This window comes from Blennius ocellaris (assembly GCF_963422515.1).
Source record: "Blennius ocellaris genome assembly, chromosome: 21".
In the NCBI taxonomy this organism is placed as follows: Eukaryota; Metazoa; Chordata; class Actinopteri; order Blenniiformes; family Blenniidae; genus Blennius; species Blennius ocellaris.
In genome coordinates this window covers 14,758,472-14,786,183 of record NC_137670.1, presented here as the reverse complement: position 1 = coordinate 14,786,183, position 27,712 = coordinate 14,758,472, and the positions used below count along the sequence as shown (strand labels likewise).

At 42.6% G+C, this 27,712-nt stretch overlaps 1 protein-coding gene across 1 annotated transcript in view; it reads left to right on the top strand.

The window, feature by feature from the left end:
• The first annotated feature begins 431 nt into the window (after positions 1 to 431).
• pald1a (phosphatase domain containing paladin 1a) overlaps positions 432 to 27,712 on the top strand; it is a 50,287-nt gene continuing 23,006 nt past the window's right edge. Inside the window, exons 1-18 of the mRNA XM_080516761.1 lie at positions 432 to 505; positions 3,053 to 3,250; positions 3,490 to 3,592; positions 5,664 to 5,843; positions 6,332 to 6,496; positions 8,069 to 8,229; positions 8,770 to 8,845; positions 9,641 to 9,789; positions 9,895 to 9,991; positions 10,107 to 10,211; positions 10,656 to 10,751; positions 10,848 to 10,982; positions 11,354 to 11,470; positions 11,789 to 11,962; positions 12,048 to 12,245; positions 12,527 to 12,667; positions 12,746 to 12,817; positions 16,272 to 16,412. Coding sequence (XP_080372887.1) covers positions 444 to 505; positions 3,053 to 3,250; positions 3,490 to 3,592; positions 5,664 to 5,843; positions 6,332 to 6,496; positions 8,069 to 8,229; positions 8,770 to 8,845; positions 9,641 to 9,789; positions 9,895 to 9,991; positions 10,107 to 10,211; positions 10,656 to 10,751; positions 10,848 to 10,982; positions 11,354 to 11,470; positions 11,789 to 11,962; positions 12,048 to 12,245; positions 12,527 to 12,667; positions 12,746 to 12,817; positions 16,272 to 16,412 — 2,370 coding nt within the window. The 5' untranslated portion in view covers positions 432 to 443. The remainder of the gene's footprint in view (positions 506 to 3,052; positions 3,251 to 3,489; positions 3,593 to 5,663; positions 5,844 to 6,331; positions 6,497 to 8,068; positions 8,230 to 8,769; positions 8,846 to 9,640; positions 9,790 to 9,894; positions 9,992 to 10,106; positions 10,212 to 10,655; positions 10,752 to 10,847; positions 10,983 to 11,353; positions 11,471 to 11,788; positions 11,963 to 12,047; positions 12,246 to 12,526; positions 12,668 to 12,745; positions 12,818 to 16,271; positions 16,413 to 27,712) is intronic.

Here is a 27,712-nt window from a genome sequence, read left to right as displayed (position 1 = left end):
TCCCCCCCTAGTTATTCAGTTATAATGTCAACGAGATCCAATGTGCTTCTGAATGGAAACCGCTTCAGTCAACTGCATGTCGTGTCGTGTGTGTAGCCTGTCCCTGTGAAAGGGAGCTGAACTTCAGCCATCTGGCTTCCAGATGTACCGCTGCTTCCCCGGGTCCCCTCCGTAGAGACTTTGACTCTCCGGCATGAATCGACTCTCCAACCTCAGACAGAAGATAGGACGAGGACGAGGGGGACGCTGCTCCAAAAGCGCAGAACCTCTCTAAAAGTTTCTTCTTTTTTTTTCTCCCCCCCTCTTTTCGCTGAATGCCAAGCAGCGGGGCACTCTGAGCTCCGGCGAGGGGTGTTTCCCACCGACTGGGGGTGGGTGACGGAATTCAAAAGAGAGAGATTTCTTTTTGGATGTGATGCCAAGTTCTCACACTCCTTTGGACCATGGCGGACAGCAAGCAGCGGAGAAAAGGATCTGGGAGTACAGATCGCTCCTTGTCTCATGCGTAAGATTTAAGATTTTCTAAGGATTGTTTCACCCTGGAAGCTCATTGCTGTTTTTTCTTGTGGTCGCCAAAATATGGCAACAGAGATGTTTTTGGTATGTGGACGGGACTCAAATAGATTCGTGCTGCTGGAACAGTATATTCCTTAAAACGTGGCTTCTATTTATGGACCCCAGGGGGGGGATTTTGCCTTTTTGCTGTTTTAGTCCTTTCAGTTATCCTATAGCCGCTTAAATCCTGAAATCTCTTCAAGCTTCTACATTTTATGATGCTTATCTCTGTAGTGTTACTCAAGCCAGGAAAGAAGGTAACAAAGCAACGTGCTGTCTTACCCGTGTGTGTGTGCAAAGAGAATTAACTCTGGTAAACGTGAAATGTCTCCGAGACCAAGGCTGACCTACCCACTCACCTCCAGACGCAACAAAAGAGGAGAGTAGCTGTGACTCACCCGGCACTTCTCTTTCCACACAGCCTCCCTGCACAATGAGAGCGCTCTCTATTCAAAGTTGGAGATCACACATAGAGGTGCTTTGAGCCTGCGTGGCTAAAAAACACAGACCTGCAGTATGCCCGGGCAGTGCGGCGAGAAGTGGAGTTTCATGTTGGGCTGAATGTGACGGTCGCGGTCCAGTATGTGTGTCCTTGAGCTTCTATTTGGTGACGTGCTGATGGTTTATTTGCACGTGGCTTTGTGTGTCCCCCCCCCCCCCCCCCCCCCCCCTGCAGCCCGTTGCGCAAAACTACATGTTATAGAGGTGACGATTAGGAGCGGAGCTGCTCCTCGTCGGGAGCCCCGCTTGTTTATCTGCAGCGTTCCCTGGAAAGCCCACTGTTTACTCGGTGAGGAGGGGCCGGCTGGCTCCAGACCTGTGGCTTCTCGCTCTCGCCGGGGGTCTGAGTGCTCGGCATCATCAAGTGGTATGATTAAGATATAAATACTGACTCACTCAACTTTAATCCCCTTCCGCCGTGGTCATGATGAAATCACGAATTAAGGGTGATTGTTGCTTCAACGCTTATGGATGATAAAAGGGAGAGGCTTCATGAGTCATTGCTGAACCACAACATGTGATATCTCCCTGAAAAGACTTCCAAAACCACTACTGTTCAGACTTTGTTGGAGACATTATGCTTGTGACCTGATTGCATGCTTTCCGCTCGGGATGCATTATAGAATGTTTGGACACTAAAAGGACTAAGTTTTTCCCTTTAAAAGATCATCACAGTAAGTTTTTATACTCTGGCGCTTTTTTCTGATCCAAAGTTTGTTTTCTGAACGAGTTCTGAACAAAAAAAGAACTTTACATTAAGAAACAAACATCCATCTCATGTATAGTCGTCTAGAATTTGTGATAAATCACAAAATGCTTGTTTGAAAATTGGTTGAGATAACGGCAATTTTTGGAAAGGCACCGACATACTTGATGCTCAAGATTTAACTAAAGTGAACAAAGTGTGAAATGAAAGTGCTTCATGCTATTTGGTGGTAAAGATGTCAAATTAATATATTATATTTCAGTACAAGAACTATTTTTGCTGTTTATTTGCTTAATTCAATTTGATAGTTTTATTGAAATATACAGACAGCAATGTGTTGATTTTATGGCTTTCACAGGTACTTGATGGATTAAAACCCATGAAAATTGTGAACATATTATATGGATGTATAAAAAAAGGCTTGATAAATTTAGCTGTGTGGTTAAAAGAAATGCTGTGACAGCTGGAGATTCTGAGTCATCCAGGTCATTGCCTTCCTGTTTTCCTGTATTGAAATATGTTTCACCTCTCATCTGAAAGCCTTCATCAGTTGTAATGAGTCAAACTTATCAAGTTGATTAACATGATTTAACTCCTTACAAGTAATGATTATATCATCTGTGAGAAGGGAAACGACAACCATCTTCTAGCAGGACGTTACGTCACCGATTCTCACATGTCCTGTGAAGATGTAGTCACGCTTTAAGATGTAAAAACAAAGACCGTCCTTATAGGGACACCATGTGTGACTGATCTATATTTTTTTTAAAAATTCAAATAATCCGTAAGGATATCTGTGGATTTATTTCCGGCGTGTTCCAAGGACTTTAAAGATACATGTGAAAGAAGGGAATGGCTGTCGAGGAAAGACCCTGCAAACCTGCACATGCATCACAGGGGTATTGCTGGAGCACAAACTTTCAACCAAATAATTTTTTGGGGATGCAGAATAAGTTATTAGACATTTGATGCAGTCTCACAGGAAGACTTTTTTTTTTTCTTTCCAAATTTGATGTGTAACATATTGAGATTTTGAGACTATTTGGCATGAACATGAACAATAAACCTATAGCTATATGATTAAAACTAAGCAAATGCTAAAAATGGTGTTCAAACGTTGCACGATAAATAATTTGCTATAAACCTCAGAAATGTTCGTGCGCACCTTTTATTTAATACAACTTATTTGTCTAATATGTCACCATGCATGAACGTATGCTGAAAAAAACCCCCACCACCCAGTATGTATGAGCATCTTGTGTTCTGATTGCCATATCTGGTCCTTCACAGCAGCTTGTGGAGCATGGGTACAACTGCCAGTGCCGCACCACAGCCTGTTTCTGTAGCGTCACCGCTTGAGAGTGTCCATGGCAACGGGATGGCTGACAGCAGGCAGTCTCTGAGCATGAGCCCGTTCCAGACGGTCAACATCCACAACAACAAGGCCAAGTCCATTATCACCAACAAAGTTGCACCTGTCGTCATTACGTAAGTCCCTCCCCGAAACCGGCGTTCTCACAACTGGCCTTTAATCCCTTTTGATCACTTAGGTGACATCTCACCCCCCCCAACCCCCAACCCCCCCTCCAGCCGATGCGTTTTACCCCCCCCCCCCCCCCCCCCCCCCGTTTTCATGTCTTTTGTCATTCCAGGCTGAGCAAACACTCGCTGATAATTGAATTGCCCTCTCGTGCCCATTCGGGCCTTCTGGCGTGTTTGTGTTGCAGGTATAACTGCCGACAGGAGTTCCAGATCCACGATGACATCCTCAAGACCAACTACAAAGTGGGCCGGATATCGGACGCCATGCCCGAGCACTACCTGGTGCAGGTGAGGATCGAGCCGCAGCCGGTGACGCCGAGCCGAGAGGAGTCGCCTCACCTGTCTTGGCGTCTGCTCCTTTTCACATTCGCATGTCTAAGTAGCGGAGTGGCGTAGGAGCATTGTCACGCGCCGTTTTATGATCAGAGGCAGCCATTGAAACAGGAATGTTGTCGCCCTCCCCTCGGAAGCTTTGATCTGCTGCGTCACCTCTCCTCCGGTGGCTCAGGCAATGTTTCCTGTGTGTCAGACCGCGGCTTCCGTTTACATGTTGGAGATAGGTCAGGAGTTTCACGCATGAGTACTTTCTTAAAAAGGCCGTCTTTGTTTTGACGCCCTCGCCATGTCGGAGGACGGCTGGTGATGCGTGTTTAACAAAGAAATCTGTCAAGTTTTGCTGGAAAGACTTCCACGCACTCCTACGGTCACAGCATGTCCTCACATAAAACAAGCACACACCGTTCCATGTAATGGATGTAAATCTAAAGGCAAGGTATTTTACAGTCCAGCAATGAGGAAATTCAAAGTGTTTCGAATCAGAACGTTGACATGCAGAGTAGAACTTGATTTAAATATTCAAACTGCATTTATTGAGAATGCTTTTGCAAAGATAAAAAGAGGGTAAAAGAAATACAATTTTTTTTTATTGAAACGTATTTTACCCAATTGAATTTATAGCAACTACAACACAGATGCATTAAGTGATTCACTGGGATTTTGTGTGACAACATGTGAAATTAAAACCATCGAAATTCTACAAAGAACACTTATTATTGCCAAATTCCAAAGGCTCTGAAGAGTAACTGCTTATGAAGTGGAACAAACTCAGGACAGTCAACCCAAAATGACCACATGTCTGTAAAAGGTGGAGAGTAATTTGTGATTGAAACTATGAGGGGATGTGGGTCACTTCTCATACTTGAAAAAAACACAGATGTAAATATTTATTCCTTTTCACCTCTTTTGTGATTCGTACTTTGTTGCCTAAACATTATGAAAAATTCACCTAAATTCATTTTACCGTAATGGATGATGGATAAAACCAATGTGTCAACTTTTGCTGTCAACTATGCATTCTTTATTTTTAGATTGCTAATAACAATTATCTCAATAAAACTTTTGTAATCCACCTATTTTAGAGTTTCCAGTAATGTTTGTTATACTAGAATTAAAGACAACTTTGTGGTGCACAAGCAGCAGTCAACACTTTAAACCGAGCTGCTCTGGAGGATGTCTGTGTTTGGTTGTATTGCTTTGCAGCTTTGTAAGAAGTGCACGTGTTGTCAGACGGATGAAGACGTTTGCTTTAGTTTTGCCTATCCGCGTGTTGTTTTTAGGTTTCGGTGCTTTTAAGTTCTGTGGGTCACGGGAGGAAACGGCTCGGCTGAATAGTGTTGAGACAACAGAGTAACTCGACTGTATCAGTGATGTTGTTAGCCAACAGAAAAGAAGATCTTATTAATTCTGCCGCGCCAGCAGGAGAGATCGTCCAGAGAAATCTGTTTCATCCTCTTGTTTGAAGACACAGAATCCAGTTTACTTGTTTTTATGCCAACAAATAGAACTCATCTGAATTTAAAACGAAATAGGAAACACAAGTCATAAAACTCACGACTTGGCATCTTTTCATTGGCTGCCACTATGTTTTTAGAACAAAATTGAAGACATTATTGATTTTTTATTTTTATTTTTTTTCACTCCCTCGGTTAGTACCTTACACACCAGGTTTGGATGTTGAAATCCTCGAGCAAACGTCTTTTATCCTTTCAACAAGCCCGACTGAAAACTAAAAGGGACATGCATTTTTTTCCCCCTTTTTTTTTAAGTTGGGGCCCAAGGCTGTGGAACAATCTGCCCACAGTATTTAGGTCAACCAAGTCATGGATGAGTCTCTTAAGTCGATGCAAAAAAATCTCAGTTTCAGTGAAGATGCTGAACATTTTTTTTTTTTTTGCACCATTTCAGATTTATTGAACTGCTTGAATGTTGACGCATGTTTGCAGAGAGAAAAGTTAAGCTGTTGGTGAATGTCTTGAGTGGATAAACGCTGTGTAAACGGCCCGATGCTTTTGCTTTGCAGGGCGAGTACTTCATGGTCCAGGATGTGTACGGCAAGGCAGATGTCCTCAACACCACGGCCAGCTACGGGGCTCCCAACTTCCGCCAAGTGAAGGGAAGCTACCCCCTGTATGGGATGGGCCAGCCCAGCCTGAACGGCTTCAAACAGGTCCTGCAGAGGCTCCAGGCTCAAGGACACGAGGTCACTGTTACTTCCTTTCATCCACATCCAGTTTCAGACCTTAAAGCCAACAAAAAAAGGTTGAGAGTTTCTCTGGTGGATTATATTCTCCCGGTGCCCGTGTAACCCTGCCCGGCTTTTTTTTCTTTCTTTCTTTCTTTTTCTCCCCTCCCTTCTCTATGTTGTCCGTAAATATTTGAGGAGTCAAGTGCTCAGTGGAGGCTGTGGCTGAATTGTAGAAGTGAGCAAACAGAAAGTTGTGGTCATGTGTACCAGTGGAAAAATGACTCTCTCTGCTTGCAGCAGCTAGAAACTGACCGTAATTGAAGTGAAATTGACAAAATTATATATTCGGCTTCTCTGAGCTCATTACTCGTGTGCTGCATGTTATATGACTTTAGATATTATTTCCAGTTGCTCTTGGAAGTGGCAGAGCTGGCAAAGGCCGGGACAATTTGCTTGGGAAATCTCATATTTCAGACCTATCGTACTGTGTTTCTGCTGAACAGGAGATCATATTCTTCTGTGTGAGAGAGGAGCCGGTGGTCTTCCTACACAAGGACGAGGACTTTCTGCCGTACACCCCAAGGAGGAAGGAAAACCTGCACGAAAACCTTCACAGCCTTGAGAAGGAGGAGATGGTGGAGAGCCTGGAACTCACCATCAGGAAGGAGGTGACAAAGTTACTCACAGTTACTCAGCATTTCAATGCAGAGGAGGAAGTTAACACATTACACTTTTTTTAAATACGTTAAGTGTTTATTCACAAGTTAGTACAATATACACCACAAGCTACTTTCTAAGTTTCGTATTTTATTATATGACATTGCTATTGATGAAAAGTACCTTATATTCTGAGTGGGTGCTTTGACTTCAGTACTTTCTCAATAACGGTACCTTTGCTTGTAATTGGATATATTATAAGCCAGTCAGTCTGGCTCATACAATGTGAAGATTATCAAAAAGATATTCACAGTTTGTCCACAGCGGCTTTCTGTATTTTAGTAAGAATACAGCAGAGGGCAATGCCTGTCCTAAAACAATAATCACTGATTTGACATTCGCTTGAAAGCTGAGTTGGTGAAATCATGCAGACGTCTTGTAGTGAAGCATGCGGAAGGTTCAAATTCAGGGTTTAAAATTCAGCTCCTGGTGTTTTTGCAGAGTTCTGCATACCAAGATCACGAGTAACATGCTGGATGTGATTCACAAACTGAGCCAGTCAGACATCAGGTGCACACAATCAGCAGTGACTTGATGATCATGCTGTGGGGAAAAGAGAAGCCAGCTCCAGCGGCTGGACGTTGTTGTTGTTGTTATTGTTAACAAAGTTGTTCCACTGCTTGTTAACAAGCCTTATAAAATCCTGCATCTTAGCATGGCGGTGAGGATGACACACTTGGATTGTGGACTCTGGGAATGTAATCTTTACTTAAATCTTTTGAGTGTATATGTGTGTGTATCCCTGTCCTATTGCCTTTATTTAAAAGTGTATACAACAGCTTTTTAGCTTAATTTTGATTTTCAGGAAACGAAATGTATGTGTTGTCTCTTCCCACCACAGCTATATGTGACAGTATAGATTTTTTTATCCCCCGCCGTGGCTGATAGGCCCCGAAGGGGGATCTTGAAACAGTCTCCGTACGTCCGTACGTCTGTCCGTTCGAACGTTTCTACCTATATCTCGGCAACCCCTGGGCCCACAGTGACCAAACTTCACATGTGGATACATCTCAGAGGGGGAAGGGATACTATGGTGACCTTGACCTAATTTGCATATTAAGTAGGTCACAGGGTCACGAAGTGCTTAAAAACACATTTGGGGCTCTGGAGGCCTAGGTTTTTGAGCTAGGGCTCTGAAATTTTATACACACATGATACACACTCCAGGGATAACCTCCAGTACACCAAGTGACCTGACCTTGACCTTGAAGATTGGTAGGGTCTGAAGTTTGCTCGTCATGGTTGCACAATACATGTATTTTCATATAAACATTTCTCCTCATTTCTCAGCAGTTCCTGGGCCCACAGTCACCAAACCTTTCAGATTCTACATAATTATCTACTAGAACCCATGGAACACCCTCTAGTGTACCAAGTGTGCTGCCTTAGAGCTGGCTTTGTGAGAAAATATAAAGCCCTCCGGCGGGGGATTAGCCGAGCAACGGCCTTCTTGTTTTTTTTTAGTACAATAAAGACTGCAGCTCAAAACTCTGTTTTGTTTTTTTCTTTTTCTATCTTTGTAGCTTCATGACTTTGCCAAGCTCAATGAAAACGACTTCTACGTCTACAACGACATTGAGTTCTTCAAAGATGAACCGCAGAAGATCTCCATCGTGTGCGAGGAGGACATCCACGTAACCGAGGAGGTCTACAAGAGGCCCATGTTCACGATGCCAGCCTACAGGTTCTTTACGTTGTTCTTTATTAACCCTCGGCTCATGCGAGTTCAGACGGAGCTGCTTGCTGCAGATCGTGCAGGGCGGTTAAAAATAGTGGCGCTTGTTTGTGCATGGAATGGTTGCCTTGCTTTTTTTTTTTTTTTTTTTTTTTTTTGAAGGAAAGAAACGGGGGCGTAAAAATGAAAGATTGCTGCATCCTGTTTGCAATCAGATCAGCGAAGTTGGCTTCACTGAGACGTTCTCGTGTGGCTCAAGCAGAGAAAGCATTTCTCCCCAAGTCTTAGATTTTGCATTCGATTGAAAGCAGCAGGATAGTTTTCAAACGGGACATGGTTGGTTTTGAAGTGAACCCATGATTTTGTTCGCTCCGTCGTCCCTTGTGGATTGTTTGAGGAGGCATCACTGATGTGATTAGTAAACACAACATGCGGTATCTCAGCCGTCGGGACTCGAAGTCAGATGTGTGCTGTGACCTACATAAGAATCGTATATTGACACAACATAAATGCAGGTTCATCTCCAGGTAACGATCTGTTGTTTTGCAGGTACTACAGATTACCGCTACCGATGGAGGGAGCGCCATTGGAAGAGGACTTTGACGCCTTTGTTAGCATACTCAGGGTGAGTTTAGAGGAACATTTCACATCCACTCATCAAGTTGTCCTTTTTTCATTGGTCTTCTCGGACGGTGTATTGGTGTGCGATTCGAGTTGTTAGTCGCTGAAATGTCACAGAGCATCTGGATTTTCTCGTTCAAGTAGCGAGGAGGTCACACAAACCATATTTTTTCACATCCCCAGTGATCTTGTCTGTTCAGTCCATCACTCATGCATGTGACATTTAAAAAAAAAAAAAGCAATCCATCCTCACTCTCTGGCCGCTCTTTGGTCATCTGCCGGTCTGGTTTCCGTCCTGCCCTTCACTCACACAGGATGTTCTTTTCGTCTTGTTTTGTCCTTTTTTGGACTGCTGTGCAGCAGCCAGTCCAGTTCCCTGTGGTTGGAAAGTGACTCCTTTTTTTTTTTTTTTTCCCCCCTCAAAGTGTTTGGATCAGAGCTTTACTGCCACACTCGCTTTTCACTCTGTCCTTTTGTAAAACTCACTCTTTGCAAAATCCTTGAGACACCCGACAGTTTGAAGGTTTTGGGTTAAAATGGCAACGTTTTGCTAAAGTTCATAGAATATTTCCATTTAAAGGATTTATTAACACAGTTCTTCCCTCATTATATTTGCATCTCACTAAAACTGAGCTCACTCTTTTGCACATATGAAACAGAGAGAGAAAAAATGTAGAATAACAGGAAAAAAAAATGTGCAGGACTTTTTATTAGCTGCAGAAGGCTTGTTAAGAATCCGTCCATCCATCCATTTATTGTCTGATAACGTTCATCCCGTCTGACCCGCTCTGGTCCTCAGGAGAGCCCCAGCTTGTCTCTTGGCAGCACCGAGGCGTCCCGGCAGCTGCCCGCTCTGCTCTTCAGCTGCCAAGTGGGCGTGGGACGCACCAACCTCGCTATGATCCTGGGCACGCTGGTCATGAATCGTCTTCGGAAGGATTCACAACCGTAAGAAATCGGGGGTATGGGGGACGTTGCAAATGACGGGTTTTTTGGCATCCATGTAAAAAAAAAAAAAATACAAGTGATGTAATTTATTGTTTCATGATGCAGGGTTGAGGAGGCGATCGCTCCTGAGCCTAAACCACTTTTCCAGGTCATCCAGTCTCTGATCAACAAGCTGCCCAATGGACAGCAGATCATGGAGGAGGTACGTCTCATTCACAACATATATATATATAAACATGTATATGTATATTTGGACATGTTTTAATGAGAATTGTTGATGGATTTTTCACGAGTCAACTTTCTGTTCTTCCCCACAGGTTGACCAGGCCATCACCCTGTGTTCAGAAATGCACAACATCAAAGAAGCAATATATGAGAACAAGAGTAAGCTTGAAGGGATCGGGGAAGATTATCAAATTCAGGTTGGTTGTCTTCCTCTTCTCTGGTTGGGAGAGAAAAAAAAAACAAAAAACATATATATATATATTAATCAAATGATGACTGTGTGGCCTAATGGTTATACTGCTAAATAAAGCTTGATGGAGGGCAGAAGGCTGTACAGCCTCAAGAGCTAAAAGAGCAGCTTGTACCCAGTGAGACTGCCTTTAAAATGTTTTCTTCTCTTCTTTTATAGGCTTTATGTTTTAGATTATAATTTAGTTGATCCAGTTTACAACCATGTGTGTGTTCATATTTGTGCCCTATGGAACCTGGGAAATTGATTAAGTTCCTTGACATTTTTAAATTGTCTGAATGGAAAGGAATGCAAACTTGAAAATGACACAGTTAGTTTATTTCCTATTAAATGAAATAAACATACTACGAAGCTGCCACTGTGATAATGACGCTTTTCTCTTGTGTCTTAGGGAAGCAGTACCAAAGACTACTTTCTACACAGAACCATGCAGAGCTTGGAGTGCTACTTTTACTTAATTGTATTTAATGCATACCTTCACGAGCAGGTACAGTCATCGTGTCCCTCCCTCCCCCGGCTCGTTTTCAGTGTCCTCACTGCTGACATAAAACCACCCTCCGTCTTCCGTGTTGTGTTTTTGCAGTATCCTCTTGCCTTCGTGTGCAACTTCAGCCAGTGGATGTGTTGCCACGCGTGGCTGTACAGACTTCTCGCCTGCATGGATCAGTCGGAGCTGTCTGCACCGGCCGAGCTGGTCACCAAGGGGGCTCGAATCCTGGTGAGGAAATCAACACGTACACAATATTTATTTATTTATTTTTCATGCTGAGAACGTGCTCTCGAAATGTTTGGTATGTCCTGCACTGGGAAGTCAAACCATGTCAGAGCTGATCAACTTGAGAAATACACGAGTTAACTAATGTATTCATGCATGCAGTGACTGCAAATTTATAATATATAGACACGCCGCCATCGAATATTCATGTAGTTCAAAGCGTCGTTGTCACTCATGCTCCCCCGCGACGTGTTGGTACGACTCCCACTCACACGATGCATCTCCCTGACTGATTTTTTTTCCCATCAGTGTCTGTAATCAAGTGTGACTCAAAATGCACTCCTCATTAAGTGTGGCTGCGTGTGTTTGCACAGGTTGCTGACGAGTACTTGGCCCCCGACGTGCTCAGCACAGTAAAGGAGATGAAGGCGGCCAACTTCAGACGAGTGCCCAAGATGCCGGTTTATGGAGTGGCTCAGCCGACATCAGAGGTGCAGCATGAGCACGTCTTGCTTTCTTTAGATCGCGCGGATGCTCTCGGTGTGTTTGTCAGTGGAACACAACTAAATCACCTTTATGGAGGAACTGATACTAATAAAGAGATTAAAGATATTTACTGTGTCCATATGAAGAGAGTAAAAGCTGCGGTCCTGCCAAGTGGAAGTGATAAGAATATTCATGAGTACAAGTAGAGTCAGAGGAGTGACTCATGGTTATTTTGTAGGGATTCACACACCCACCTCAGGATGCTCAGGATGGATTTCCAGCTCCTTGCTCTAATGGTGTGTGTGTGTGTGTGCTGTGTGCAGGCTACCGGGGCAGTTTTGGCCCATTTGACGGATGAGAAGAGGAAGCACAGCCACGTGCTGTGGGTCAACCTGCAGGAGGAGTTAGTTTTAGAAGGAAATGGAGAGATGTTCACTCTGAGGGAGCCCTCGTGTCCGGACCAGCACATCTCAGTCCCATCCTCTGACGTCTTAGAGGTAAAAGGAGCTTTTACTGTTTATAACACCCCCACCAGCAGTTACAGTAAACACTTGACCGCATTTCATCACCCCCGACCTTTAGAAGCTGGAGACGTCCCTGAAGGAGGAAGTTCTACGGGCTCAGAAGTGGCTGGAGGTGACGCTGGAGCAGGAGAAACAAATGAAGATGTTTAAAAGCTGCCAGACGGTGCAGGAGATTTTCAACCTGCATAAAAGCTCCCACCAAGGGCTGGTGTACAAACGCATCCCTCTCCCAGACTGCAGCGCACCCGGGGAGGAGGTAATGAAGTGAAGGGCTGTGTAAACACATGCGTAAACACATGCAGATCAACATGTAAACACGGATCCTCCTGTGGCTGTTGTGAATCAGGAGAGTTGACAATGACTGAGGCTCGTGCTCCATCTAGTGGTAGCTCGACGACACTGTCAAACAATTAGTCAGCACTCAGTCGGAAAATTTGAATATGATTTCTGTTCATGAATTAACTTTGCCAATACTGCAAATGTAGTATAAAAATGTGAGCAAGCCAGTTTTTGTTTTCTGCTTATGTTGTTCTGAAGGACTTCGATAAGCTTTTAGAGGCCATGAAGAGTGCCTTAGCAGAGGATTCCCACTCAGCCTTTGTTTTCAACTGCTCCAATGGCAAAGGCAGGACGACCACCGCCATGGTCGTCTCCGTTCTGACTCTCTGGCACTTTAATGTAAGAAAGTTCTCTTCATATCCAATTAGCCTGGAGTTGTACGTGATGTCACTTCAACTTGAAATTTCTACTTTGAAGGGTTTCCCAGAGTTTGCCGATGACGAGATTGTGAGTGTTCCTGATGCCAAGTACACAAAGGGAGAATTTGAGGTACGTACATTTTAAAAACTTCTAAGTGTGGTAATGCTATTCTCATGTCACCTTTTAAAGCCTTGTTATCAACGATGTCCAGCACCTGTAGCTTTCTTCTCATCCCTTCACTACTGTCACTTAGGCCTTGTTCACACTGCAGGGAAATGCGACTCAATATACATTTTTAACTCACAAGTGACCCATATCCAACCTGTTAAGCGGCCGTGTCAAAGCTCCAATTTAGATTTTTTTTTTTCACACCAGACCCAGGCCTCGTTGATATGTTGTAGCATTTCGGATATTTTTCTACAAGCAACTTCTTCGTCATTGACGTGTGACTGGACTGCTCGGTGTGACTTCACGTCGTCTTTTGCGCTCTGGCGTTCTGACGTTCACACGGCAGATCGCGTTTGAAATGATTGCGCAGAAAAAAATCGGATTCCAGCAAAAAAAAAAAAAAAAAAAAAAAATTGGAATTGAGCATCAAGACCTGTGGTGTGAACGGAGCCTTCGTCACTGATCAGTAATCCCACCTGACGACACATCGAAACACATCAAATCTGTTATTTCGCTCACGCAGGGGCTGAATTCAAGACCCCAATATTAGACGACCGCAGTTTTTCAGGTGCGATTCAAGAGAAAAATATCCCATCTTATATATACACAGCTATCGGTCACTTTATAAAACTTTATTAAAGAAGCCTCGATCACGTTGTGTTCAGATTTGTGTTACATCTGCAGTATTGTGGTCCTGTGGCTTTTAAATTTATTCTGTTTGCTATAAAAAGAGGACAGCCTGTACTTCAACACTCAAGCTCTCTGCTGATGAAGCAGAGTTTTCTGAAGTCGCAATTGTGTGCGTTTGTGCAAACGCTGCTGGAAAATAAAACGCCTTAACCTAGAGTGCACTAGTTGGTTTTTTTGTTTGCTTTTTTTTTTAAAGCACCAATTCAAGGAAGTTGAGTCAATTAATATGTTTTTATGGTTGTGGCTCATACAACTGTTCTAAAGCTCATTGTTGACATGGAGTGCAACTCAGATTTGCTTGAAACTTCCTGAGTAAATAACATCACCAGCTCCTCCAGACAGACAATGACCGCTGTTGTTCTTATATTAAAGGGGAGGTGCTCGGCCCTTTTCAGTATTTCTTAACGCTCAGTTTGCATTTGTGATTAAATGCAGTGTGCACACACAGCCAGAAGCCAGAGCTTTTCTCCTCTGCTCTGAATGGCGCAGTGAATTTGGGCTTTCGGGTGTTTTTCTTGACTCTGAGCCGTGACAATGAATCCGCGATTGGAACCTGCTGGCCGCCTCCTCAGCACAGTAAACATGAGCACACTGAAAGAGGCTGCACTCGGCGGGCAGCACAATGCCGCATGCCAGTCACAGAGGAGCGACCTCTGGAGTTTCTGGGATACGTGGAGTGATCACCACAGAAACGTTGTCCTGCTTTCAATTCAGCCTCTGAAGGATGTGTGATGTTGCTATCGCCACTGCGATTACTGCCAAAAATAGTGTTGCTATAGCTGAGCGGTCCAAAGCACCACTTGTGGAGAATTGTGTGGTCGATGATCCTCCCCTGGTGTGATGTAGAAAGTCCTGGTATGACACACTGTTATGTGATCTGGTCATTACTGTCCAGACATAAAATGAATGTTACGAAAAATAGACTTAAAGCTGACATTTTCTCAAAAATGGACCCATTGGCCATAAATACAGAATTTATAGATTTCTTTTAGTGAAAACTACATGGTGAAAACGTTGAATTGCAATTACTTTACAAAATCTCTTAGTTCTCAAAGAAATATTTGAAACCTGAAAATGTTTCTCAGTCTTCAGACTTGCGTGTGGAAAAATCCCAACAAAATCCCTTAACGTGGAAACGACTCAATGTCAATACTATTTTACTGACAATACAGTTGATGCCTTTCACTGCTGCTGCATTACTTATAACTCAGAAAAAAAATATTGCTGCCATCTGCTGTGAGTTTTGGATCTCAGCCTGTTTTATGACCTGTAGTGTAACACTGGTCCCCACCCCCCAGTGGACAAATCAGGAACAGCAGTGACTTTAATTGAAAAAGGCATGTTGATTGTCTATTTTTCCCTTATTTTTGCACATTGCCAGGTGATTAAACCCTCTTGTTAGTTTATTTGACCCCTCTTGCGTAGAGGGCTGCCAGCGATCAGCACAGACCAAAGTGTTTCGCGGGCGGTGTTGAGTTGCGGCACATTACAGGTACCTAAAAGCCAAAGCGCCACAAATTATAAACACATTGTTGTATTTTGCTGCCTGAGCACTCAGTGAGATTAAGGTAGTTGGTGATAAAGTTCAAAAATAATTTTACATATTTATTTTAATTTGTTTACCATTAACATCAGGACACTGAAGTTCTGTCATTTCATATGGTAATGAACCAAAAGTTAATATCATGCAGCTCTGCACTCGTGTTTTTTTTTTTAAGCAGCAAATGATATAAATACAATATGCAATAACTGATATATCAATATTGATCATCTGAAGCATTGCTAGACCATAAGAGAATTCTAACACAAAATAATGAACTGGAAGCATGATTAACTTCAAGTTAATATACTTTTCACTTCGGACTTCACTGAACGTGAGTCTTAATCAAATTTTCAGTTTTCCTTTTGGTGAATGCTGAGGTAGATTACGCTTGAAACAAGATAAAGCAGAGCTTCAAAATACATTCCCAAAGAAAAGGAGGTTAGATGTAAACTGGCACACTTTGGGTTATTTCCCAAGGACAGACGCGCATTAAATCAGGAACTGGGATTGCACCTGCGGGCCTGTTGTGCTCTCCGATGCGGCTGTTCGGCTCTGCCCTCCGGCTCCTTCATGGTGTTATCATTAGTGGCTGAAGTGAACCAGCTGTGTTGAGGCCACCGACGGGGTTTAGTGAACTGGCTCCCACAACTCGCTGCCCCAAAGTGTTGTGGTTTTTGCCTCATGCACACATGCTGATGGAACGCGTCCCCATTTTCACTAGGTCAACGCTGGAAGTGAACATGCTGACACACATTTGTATATTGGAAGTAGGCCAGGACCGACGGGGGGGCTTTCTTTACAGCTCAGCTGTGTGTTGGCCGAAGGTGACAATGCTTTTCGAATCAGCTTTGCACAATCATACAAACATTCACACGCCAACGGTTTTCTGTGACACAAAGTGCCTTGATCTCTATGAGGAGCATTTTTGGGGTTCTGTGTCTTCTTAAGGACACGATGAGGATTGAACCCGCATGTTGAATGACACATTAAAACACCAACTACTGGCCTGTCTTTGCCATTGCAGTGCATCTACAGGTGGGAAACCTATAGGTTGATTATTATACTTCAATATTGTGATTCTTCATTTAAACAATAATCTTTGGTGCTCAGGAGTCATGCAGGTCTTGAAACCTTTTACTTGGAAAGTATGGATGACGAGGGTTTGTCGTTTCTGTCCTGCAGGTGGTGATGCAGCTGGTGCGTCTGCTGCCGGACGGCCACCGGATGAAGAGAGAGGTGGACATGGCCCTGGACTCCATCAGCGAGACCATGACGCCCATGCACTACCATCTGCGAGAGATCATCATCTCCACATACAGACAGGTACCTCACGTTTCCCTGCTGAATGTACGAACGGCCAATTTCGCGTGAAGCATATCTTCCATCAATTCATCTTCGCCAAGAGAACTCTAATGCGTGTCCTTGGATTCTGGAAGGAAATCGTAGTTGGAATTCAAACCGGGGGCAGTTTTGCTGCGAGCTGAGAATCCTTGGAGTGGAAACATATGGAAAGTAGTGTATCAGTTTAAGGCCATGTTTACCTGGGTATCTGAAAAAATTGCGATATTTCTCTGCGTTTGGGCCGAACATTTACACATATATGCAGCTACGACTCACCACAAATGATGATTCCTGAAAACTCTGGCCACAGTGGAGGTCTGGATGAAATCCATGTCTCTGTTTGCATCTAAAGGGGGTAGGCGGATGTTGTTGTCACAATTCGTGACGTTATGTTTTTCTGATTGGCTATCATGGCATGTTCATAGCAGCTCTAACCAGCTGTATATGTGGGTCAGTGTAAATGAAGATTTGTTTTTTTAAATGTAGAGAGAGAAATATCAGATAATAAACAAAACAAAACCTGGTTACGTGTAAAGGTGGCCTCAGTCTAGAATCTAGATCATGAGTGTGTTGGATTCAGTTTTAAATCATGGTTGCTGCAGGAATAAATTAAAACCAACTCTCAAGATAAATATTCTCAATTGCATTTACCTTCTAATGACTAATTCGATTTTATTTAAGAGACAAACGTTTCTACAAATATTCTTCATATCTTCACACACTCAACAGTTGGTGTATTTGCACTTGAAGCCCTATAGATGGCATCAAGAGCTAGATTTACAGCCACAGTTTGACTCTGAAGTGATGAATGAATGCACTGCTGGAGGCAAGGGTTGAGGCAAATACTTTTGATCCAATTTCAACCATATGGATATTAAGTGTCAATTAAAGTGGACATAAAAAAGGAAGATAACAAATGAAGCGTTGGGGATTTTCAAGGATCTGATTCAATCAGGTTGCGTTATTTTATACTTCTGAAGGACAAAGATCTCTGAAGTCGAAATTTGTTTGGAGTTGATGATGTGGTTTTTGGGGAAATATGGACATTGTGTTTTATTTTGGTAGCTCCAAAACAGGAGTGGAGGGGTTCCCAGGTCTCTGCTGATGCTGTGGCCTCTGCAAGAGCACAGCTCTGTTTTAGCCATTTGTAATGCAGACTAATCATGGTGCCTCTGTGCACCGTCAGCCGTTCTCAGCACACTGGAGGCACCCGGTCCTGTCTCCGCTGTATCAATGGGCCTCATTGTCCCATGAACGCCGTCTTTTACTTATATTCTCCTTCCGCCTGTCACTTTCTGACATCGGATTTGCAGGAAAAAAGCTGCCTATCAGGTCCCTTTCTAATCACTGGGGTAATTTGTATGATAATTTCAAAAAGAAAGAAGGTTAACAAGTGACATTTCATTTATAAACAAATCCCAAATGTAAAAATGCATTATTCCAATGTGATGTTTTGGAGATGGTTATTCAGCCATCTTCAAGAATAATTTTTTTTTAAACTGTTGGTCAAGCCATGAAGCGTTGTTGAGGAGGTTTAATACTTTACTGTTGTGCTGGCATGTTGTACAGTTTGACCATGTTATCAGTGTGACTCACTGTCTTTTGTTGTATTTCTGTTGTGGTCATCAACGTGATTTGAAACAGCCATGTATGGCCCTTTGTTAGACCTCAAGGATACGGCCCTTTTTACTTTAGTTTGTTATTCGTTGACAAAAGAGGAAACGAAAAAAGTCAATATAATAGAAAATAAAAGTTTCCATACTTATTAATGAAAAGGAGCAGAAGGAAGAATAAACGTAGGTGATATGCCTCTTTCTATCTGACAATCGGTTAACAATGAGAATAAAAACATACATAACTAAAAAGAAATACTTTTTCCCGGGTACTGACATCGTTGACATAAAAGATGTAGATAATGTGTCCAATTTCCAGTGACCAAGCCAATCTTGGAACTCTTCCTCAACACCACCCCAGAAATATTCTCCAGTAGTGCCCTGTGAAGGGTTAACTGTTGTGTACATTAACACATCACCAAAAAGGGGGATTTGCAAAGGCATGCATGCAAATATGAAGCCATTTCACACGTAAGCCAAACCTATCTAAGAAAAACAATCATTGCTGCCAGAAGTTTCAGCTGTAAACATCCATTGAAGCTCACTTTCTGGTTCAGTTTGACCTTTTAAAAATTCACACTAATGCACTTGACCTTCTAGTTGTCTCCAGGTTTCTTACATCGCACAGTGTTAAAATAAACGGAGATGGTGGCCCAAACAGGAGTGAGAGAGAGGGAGAGAGCGAGAGAGAGAGGGAGAGAGAGAGAGAGAGAGAGAGCGAGCTGCGTTGGAGCTCAGGTTGGCACTGTGTTCCCGTTCCCAGTCTTTCCCCTCCTGCCTCAACCAGCAGGCCAGGTGATAAACAGTGCCAGATGTTGCTCGAATCGAGAGGCAGCGGTTGACTGAAGAGGGGGAGAAAAGGGGAAAATGTCTCTCTCTCTCTTCTCACAGTCTTCCCCCTCCAAAGGCTCGCGCTTTTCTTTTTGACGGTGGTTGGAAAATGTGTCTTTGATAGAGAGAAAAAATATCTATATTTACACTGGGACATAAACCGTCCACCGGCTCTGAGCTTTGGTAAGGGGGGGGGGGGGGTTGTGTTTTTTTTTTGTGTGTGTGTGTTTTTTTAAATGTGTGTGTGTGTGTGGGGGGGCTTATCTCCTTTAAATCCCCGCTGCTAACCAGGCGTGACTCTGCATTGCGGATGCATCCTCCAACATCAAGGCGGAAAGGCAACTTCTTCCCATCCTCATCCAGTGCTCTGCTCTGGTATCCGCTGGAACCGCCTCATTCTGATTTATGAAGCTTGATTTGTGACGGATAAATGCCTCAGGGTGTCCGTGCCCCCTGCAGTGCCGGTTGCATTTATGCAATAAAGGAAGGATAAAAAAAATTAAATAAACTTTCAGAAATACTTTGCAGGCGACTAGAAAAATCCAATGAGGCATGATTCTGAACTGTATTTGCACGTTGGAACGCCGTTATTTAAAAAAAAAAAAAAAGAATCTTTCTCATTTGCATTGCCTTGCTCTTCCAGTGTGACTCTTATCATAATGCCTCATTTCAGCAAATAATGATGTCTGGCTCCTTCCAGTGCACGGCTGCACTGAGACGACAGGCTGACAGACCACCGGGCTTGAGTCGTGTCCGACTCATTATGTTCAGCCAGCGGATAGAGAGAACTCACACGGAAAAAATGGTCCATCTTCAGAGTGTTAATATAGGTAAAGTGCTCAGAGGTGCAAAAGTGGAGACACTCACTATACTAGTGTCAGAAACCCATTTTTCGAACCCTTTTTTTTTTTTTTTGAAGCAATTTCTGTGTCTTCTTTTGTCAGAAATGTAGCGTGCTTCTCCAGCAGAGTGAAGCAGTGGTGGATGATGGTTGTGTGTGTCTGTGTGTATGTATGTGTGTGTGTGTGTGATCCAAAGAAAGGCCCTCATGGTTTGTACGGGGCAGTGGAAAAATATTTTCAGAAAGGGGAGAATGCTGCGAGCAGGTTTTTCTTGAGGCGAAGGTGGTGGATGTCCTCAGGAGGGCTGAAGGGGGAGCAATCGGGGCTAAATGCTTCAAGATCATAGAGGTTAGGGTTAATCCTCCTAAGAGAGAGGGGCAGTGGAAAAAAAAGAGGAATGAAGGAAGGAAGAAAGAGGGTGAGAGTGTGGAAAGTTGCAGCTCTGATGTGAAATTAAACAAAAATTTCTCGCTTGGAACTCGTGTATCTCGGCTTTTACAATGAATGATATCTATCTGTGGCTAATCATCAGGTGATGTTTGTAACAGCTTGAGGAAATATTGACAGGAAAAGGACCCAGCCTGAGCCAGGGACAGCTTCTTCCTTTACTGAAGAAAAACTTTTTTTTTTTTTTTTTTTTGGATGCAATACAGGGTGAAAGAGAGGAGCTTTCTGCTTCGATTCCTAATTTCCATTCTTCCATATGCAAATGCATGTAACTGTATTTGTCGTGGTTGTTGATGTTAATCTTTTTTTCTTACTGTCTTGATACCAGCAGATGTGTTCCTGTTTATTTTTGCAGACAATCTGCCTACAAGGCATGACGTTTATATATATATATATATATATATATATATATATGTGTGTGTGTGTGTGTGTGTGTGTGTGTGGTAGTACTGGCAGAGAATCTGTGGTTTCTTTCCCAAGGTGTTAATCCGTTACTTTTTAATTAATTATGAAGATGTTTTTGCAGCAGTAAATGGCTCTCATTGATTCTTAATGCCAAGTAAATACTCATCATTCAGAAGAATGTACCTTGTTTGGTGATTTAAGAGTGATGGCTTGGATGCATGCGTATGAAGCACATTCATTACAAAATTCGTAGAAAATAAATACACAAAGAAGACCCGTCTGAAGACAAATATTGATTTTCCACTCTCAGTGGACCAGTCATACATTTATAGCCCTGTATATATATTGTCTATAGAAGACTGGGTATACAGTATGTAGCCGATTGTCTGAGCCTTATGCTGCTGCAGCTGCTTTCATGAACACCATCAACCAAATATAGTACCCTGATCAGTAAAATAACATGGGCCCACTCCAGGATCATATCAAACGCATAGAAATAAACTTTGTTTCACTGAGAATGATTCAAAACCTTCAATTATAATCACTGTGATTGAAACATTTGCCAGTCAGCAGGGGGTTCAAAGTAAAATTGCTTTGTCGGTGTGAATTGTCGGTCTCTCCTACACGCTATTAGTTTATATTTTCATATTCAGAGGCAAGCAACTGACCTGACAAGATTCTCAAAAGCTACTCGGACTCACAGGACTGTAATCAGAATCAGTGAAATGTGCTCAGTGGGTTTTTAACTCTTCATTTCATTCATAACCTGAAAGTCTCCACATGGACCAAGTGTATCTATAGTATGAAACTAAGTGGTGGGGTTCCTGAGCAGTGGGGGGTGAATATTGTCATATTATTCGGCTATTTAACATCGTTGAATGTTAAATTGCCTCAAATCCAGCTTTTCCACCATTTGAATATTGGATCATAGGAGCTGCATTCAGAATCTGCTGTGTCTGTGTGAGCTGGACTGGCTCCGCCCACACATGCCCATCTTGGGAAGAGGAGGAAGTTCTTCCTCTGGTGGTGCCATGTGCCAGAGCAGAGCTGCCTGGTTGTGGGAGGAGTCAAGGGGGAGGAGCCTGCCTTGATTGGCTAAACCCCCAATGACACTATATAGGGTTTGATTTCTGATTGGCTGGTTGGAACAACACACTTAAAAAAAAAAAAATGGAGCAAGCCAAGGAGAGTTTTTAGGTGTCTCAATTTCAGAAAATAATGAGTCTCATTAACCCACAAAAATAGACACTTTTTTGTTACAAGTTCTCATATTAGTCCCTGAATCTTATTATTCAAATGCAAAATCTTTATCATCGTGACAGCCATTAAGCTTCCATCATCAATATGAACTTTATCCAACTTGGGTTCCAAGGGGCTGAACAACAAGTAAATGAAGGCTATACATTGATCAACAGTCCACTGCAGGGAAAAGGGAGATAAACACACCCTGATTAACTTCTCCAGGCTTTGCAGAGACACTACTTATCCTCAAATGCATGTTTTCAGATGCCACAATGGCCTGAGACTTCTCTGTCATACATCTTCATGACTTACTATAATTGAAATCAGTAAACTATGCATAAACGGACCCAGTGGCTTAATATGAGGTGCATGATATGGTGTGTATGGAACTTGGATTTCTTTATTTTGTGTCTCTCATCATGCAATATCACAGTCTCATATGCTTTATTATTTACAATGATTATCCCACCAGGCTTCTGGCTGCCTCACCTGTTGGTTTGATCCTCGATATCAAGCATTTTTTTCCCCCCAAAGCTGCCTGTTTATTTCAGTTTGCTTTTCACACCAAGCAGGTAGTATTATGAGAGCAGCGTGAGATCAAGAAGCCGTTTTTTTTGTTACATTTACATAGACCAGCGTAACCCATGTTTGTTCCACCCAGCAGTATGTCTGACGCGTCGCTGGTTGCCAATTTGATCGTACCTGGATGAAATGTGCGTCGTACTGTCACATCAAGTCATTAGTTCACTTGTTGGCGTACTTCAGCAACCTAGCAACACTGTGTACACAGAAACCTTGAGAAATAAAACAATCTGCCTCCCACAAATTAAAATAACCAAAGCAATGAATGGCACTTTTGGCAAATCATTAACCTGAGTTGTTTTCAAGCTATGACTTCTGGTTGGTTTGAATTGTGCCTGCGTAAAGCTGATATGAAAAGTACCAAAAATAAAACGGTCTTGGATCAGGCGTTGGACTGGCAACTGATTGTGTTCTCTTTCACTCTCCCTTTTGTGATCCTGAAACTTCTGCCAAAACCGCCAGTCGTCAACATGTGTTCATTATACCCCCCCCCCCCCCCCAAAAAAAAAACCCACGCTCTCATGCATGCTGAGCGCTTTGAAAATCGTTAGGATTCGCCTCCCAGTCTGTCCTCTTTTACCTCGAATAACTGAACTGCCAGAGCGTGCCCTTTGCCCCGGCCCTCCTCTGAACCGCTGGCCCCAGGACCACGCTGCAGACCTGGCAGGTTACTCCACAGTAGAGCCCCCCCCCCCCCCCCCCACACACACACACTAAACCTGTCATTGCCCCAGGCCAGAAGACCAGGAACAACTGCCACCAAGAGCGTTTCGGCTTGTAGCCGCGGCCGTGGTGTCTGTCAGACCCCGCAAAGCCCCAAATCATCTCGCCGGGAAACAGTTCACCTTTTCGTCTGAACTTGCAGCCCGGCTAACTACTGGCACCGGACAAATAGGGAACAGAATCTGAGCGTTGAAGAGACTCGAATGCCAACCATGTGGGCAATGCAGAAGGCGTGACGGGGTCGAGTTGCTCCAGGAATTGCGCTTTCACAACACCCCGTGTGGGGAAGCCATGTTTCATACGTGAAGACAGTTGTGCAACAGATGAATGCCGTGTTAACGGCGGCCCACCGAGCCAACAGCTCAGACCAGCTATGTCAAATGGGTTTGTCTTTCGCTCACAAACGGCTCGCAATTGGCCACACTGTGACCCCGTTTGTGTGCTTTTACTCCTCTGAATAGTTTTGTCCAGCAGTTGTGTTTACATTGCAACTTATTTGCAATACGAGGAAATATTCAACACATTCAAGCAGCTGTTCAGGTACAACAAAACAAACAAACAAACAAAAAAAAAACAATACAGTGCACGTGTTTCCTTTCTCTCGACTGACTGTAATCCTGGCATATCCAGAGATTATCCTGAACATGGAAAAGAAAATGAATGAAACTCTGTTGTTATGCCAACAGTCCTGTGATGATGTCAGGATTGGCACATGCTAGCAACCCAAATCTGTGGAGACAGTTTTGCTATTTTAGAATTCATGTGACTAATGAGGCAAAAAAAGAACACTTTTTTGTGGTTGTGCCAAAACTACCAAGTCCCTGCCTATTGAATTTCCCCCCTTTTTTTAATGTATCAAATGCACCTAGTTCATGCATTGGCGGCATTGCGGTTGGAAAATGGCAATCACAGCTACTGCATATAGGTCGGATTAGGAATGGGATTTCATCTGTGCCAAAGCCAGAATAAAGATTGTCATAGTGATGGATAAAATGTAGCTGTATAACTGTCTCACGTGTGAAACCTTGTCGTACATGAAGCTAGCTAAATAATGATATGCTAAGTTTGGCCGAGGTGAATTTTCTGCCTTTCAGTCCTGCAGCTTCTGGAGCTGCAATACATTCTGCCACACTCGAGCTCAAGACGAGCCAACATTTTGTGCTACCACATTTATGAGGTTGCGAGGAACTGTAATGATATGGACATTCAACTGCAAAGGATGAAAATGACATTGCAAGATATTTAAACCAAGTGATCCAGTTAGTTGTTTTTCCTGCAGACCAGTACGTCACTGTAACAATCTGCAATGTGACATTTCTGTCAAGAGCAATGTGTGTTTCTGCAGCTCTGCGAGCCACAATAGCTCAGTGAGTCTTCTGTTTATTATTGACCACTTTCGATAGATACTGACAAATATAAACACAAAACATTTTTGGAGGTGACCAGATTCCGTCATCTCGGGTCACCATTTTTTCCCCCCAATCCTAATAATATCCCTCCAGAAAATCAGTTACTGATTAACTGATCAATGTTCACTCGTCAGTATAATGTTGTGGCTGATAAGTGTGAAATAAAGCAACCTCACAAAGGATGTATAAATAGGGTCAAAGCTAGAATTTCAATCTCCAACAATCAACGGTAATACAGCCGCGGGGTCTCCGCCAGGTTCACGAGACGGGAAGAGACTAAGGCTACGTTTATATTCTAAGCAGCAGTTGTCCAAATTTGACTTTTTTGCTCACGTGTGGCACATATCAGATTCTTTTATAACCGTCAAATCCGACCCTGATATGTCACTTAAATATTTAGACCTAATATTGACATCTGTCTGACGTTCTTCAACCTTTACCTCAGTGTGAATGCTCACGTTGCCGGTCACGTGACTTTTTACATTAGTGAACGATATGCAATTGAATAAAATTTTCTTTCAATAGCGCTGAATACAGCACAGTCACTTAAAGGCACTTTCACAGAGTTAAACCCAACAATGTTACCCGAGAGGCGACGGAGGGGAGGAAAAGTGAACCTTCGGACAGGAAGAACCCTGCAGAGCTAGATTCAGAAGGGGGGAGACACTCTGCTGGGAGTTAATAATGACAATAATAATCATCATATTTGACAAACTTGCAGCGCGGTGAAAACTAAGTGTTCTGGTGGGGGTGATGGCTGAATGGCTGTGACGTGACAAGATATTTTTAAAGGAACTGCCTCAACACGTTCTGTACCTCCTGAACAGATGCTGCAGCCGCTGTTTCACAAAGCGCCACCTTGGAAATGTGCACTGTAGCGTGTAGGAGCCATATTTACTTGTATGAACACCATGTACTGCGGAGGAGTTCCTCTGTCACTTCAGGGCCACAGACTCACATGTGCATTTTGAAAAAAAAAAAAAAAAAAAGCTTGTATTTATAAAAAAAAAAAAAAAAAAGGACAAGAATTATCATTCATTCATTCATTGCACCAACCTCTACCAGACAAGAAGACAAACGGAACTCAGTTTGTGTTTCGCTGCTCTTAATCTTCAAAAACACATAGTTTTTTTGTGTCATGATGCTATTTATACGAGAACAGTTTATGTTACAATTATAAAAACAAAGTTCTGCAACTAGTAACATTTGAGCACTGATTTTATTCATAAAGATGGAAAAAAAATCATGGAGTGCAAAACAGAATGATAGCGATACAATAAAAAAAAAGAAGAAAAAAAAGAAAATGTGCATTGACTAAAGGTTTACCAGCTAATTGATGACTTCAAAAATTAAGTAAAAAAAAAAAAAAGTTGATGTGAAATAAATACAAATGTGCAGCTCTAAATCCTAAAATGAATTTGTGTATTTCAGTTTGTCCACTTTAAATTAACAAGGCTTTTAACACCTGTGTTGTGGCTCCATCACTTAAAGAAAAAAGGAAAACAACAACTCGGACAACAATGCAGAACGTCATTCGGTGGCCAATTTTATCCACAGGACTCCAGTGGGCGATGAAATGTCGAGTCTGTGACTAAGCGTTGCGCCCTGACGCTCCGTTGGAATCGTCTCATCGCTGGCTTTGCACGCGCATGAGATTTTGATAGTGTAGTCAATGATTGATTCGCAGCAGGAGTGTCCGTGTGCCGCGTTGCCAGACATGTGCACGTACAGAATGTACCATAACGCGTGTGGTTATTGCAGGACGATATTTCTGCCTCTGTGAGAGGCTTGGTTGATGAGCCCCGTCTCCTCCCGTGGCTTTTCGTGATCTCCCCTCACCACACATGTGGAGTAGTTCTGCTTGGTCTTTTATATGAGAAATGAAAAGCCTATTAACTTATTTCCATATGATTTCTTTTATTGTTCCCACTTGAACTTTGTTCTCATTGTTAAATATTCAGTTCATATGGCGGAAGGTGATTGGATCTGTAATCCTGACGCAGGTCCGTTAGAATTGGTTTGAGGAGTTTCGAAGCTCTTCATCAGACGAGCGGCTTTGCATATGGAGAATGGAGATCGACACAACCTCGGCTTCATGATTTAATCAGTGGTGTGTGACCGAGAGAGTGGAAAAAGACAAGAGGATCGGAATCTGTAGAAAGCATTAACATAAAGGCATCTTCATACATCCTCCCAACCACCACCGGCTGCTTCATGACTTTTCTGCTTTTTGAAAAAAAAAAGAAAAAAATTTCAGCACATCCATAAAGATCAGTCCTGCAACTTCAAGCCAAATAATATAGAACTTGACATGGTGGGTGGATGGTTGGGTTTTTATGGAAAATACAATAAAATCATGTGTGTATATGTTAGAAAGAGCTCGTCCAACCTGGACAAAGATGTAAGAAATTTGTCTGCATATTTGTCCCATTTTCACACATTCCAACACCTGAGGGACGAGAAACACAAAGATACCAGTTGTTCCAGTAAAAGTTGAGCGATATTTAACTTTTCTATTCAAAAGTGGAAAAGAAAAAAAAAAAAACTTTTAACATCGTGAGGTTTATAACAGGATATTTAGACACAGAAAAACAATGATTAGAAATTCCACAATTGATTACAATGATTACAACCGTTTCCTCCGCTCATAAAAACAGGAAAATAACACTTCCGTGACTAAATAAGTTGAGCATAAACTGCATTTTTCCTCATTACTATGCGGAGTAATGCAGACAAAATAAATAGCAGATGGTTTGTAGAGACGGTGCTTCATTTGATATAATTCACAGGAAGGCATAGTAATAACATAGCAGCTCGTAGATGAGAAAATCGTGTGTATCATTGAACAAAACAATTCTGAGTCAGCTTTGCAGAAACCCTGAAGGCTTGTTATTATTGAAAGGCAAGAGGTCAATGTTAAGGGTCCGACTTGTTTTTTTGCTGGCTTTTATACAGTGACGGTATTTTTATTCGGTGATATGTGGACTCTGTCTTTACAAATATTACTTTATTTACCATTTATTGATTCAATGCAGTTTTTGAATATCAACGTGTTCGATTGAATTGAATTTTGGTGATATAACAGTAATTACAACCCAGTCTCCCTAACTGAAAGTGGATATCTGTCTCCCGGTCTCAAAGCACTTCACAGGTTAATCCACATTCACTCCTCAGTTCACACACACACA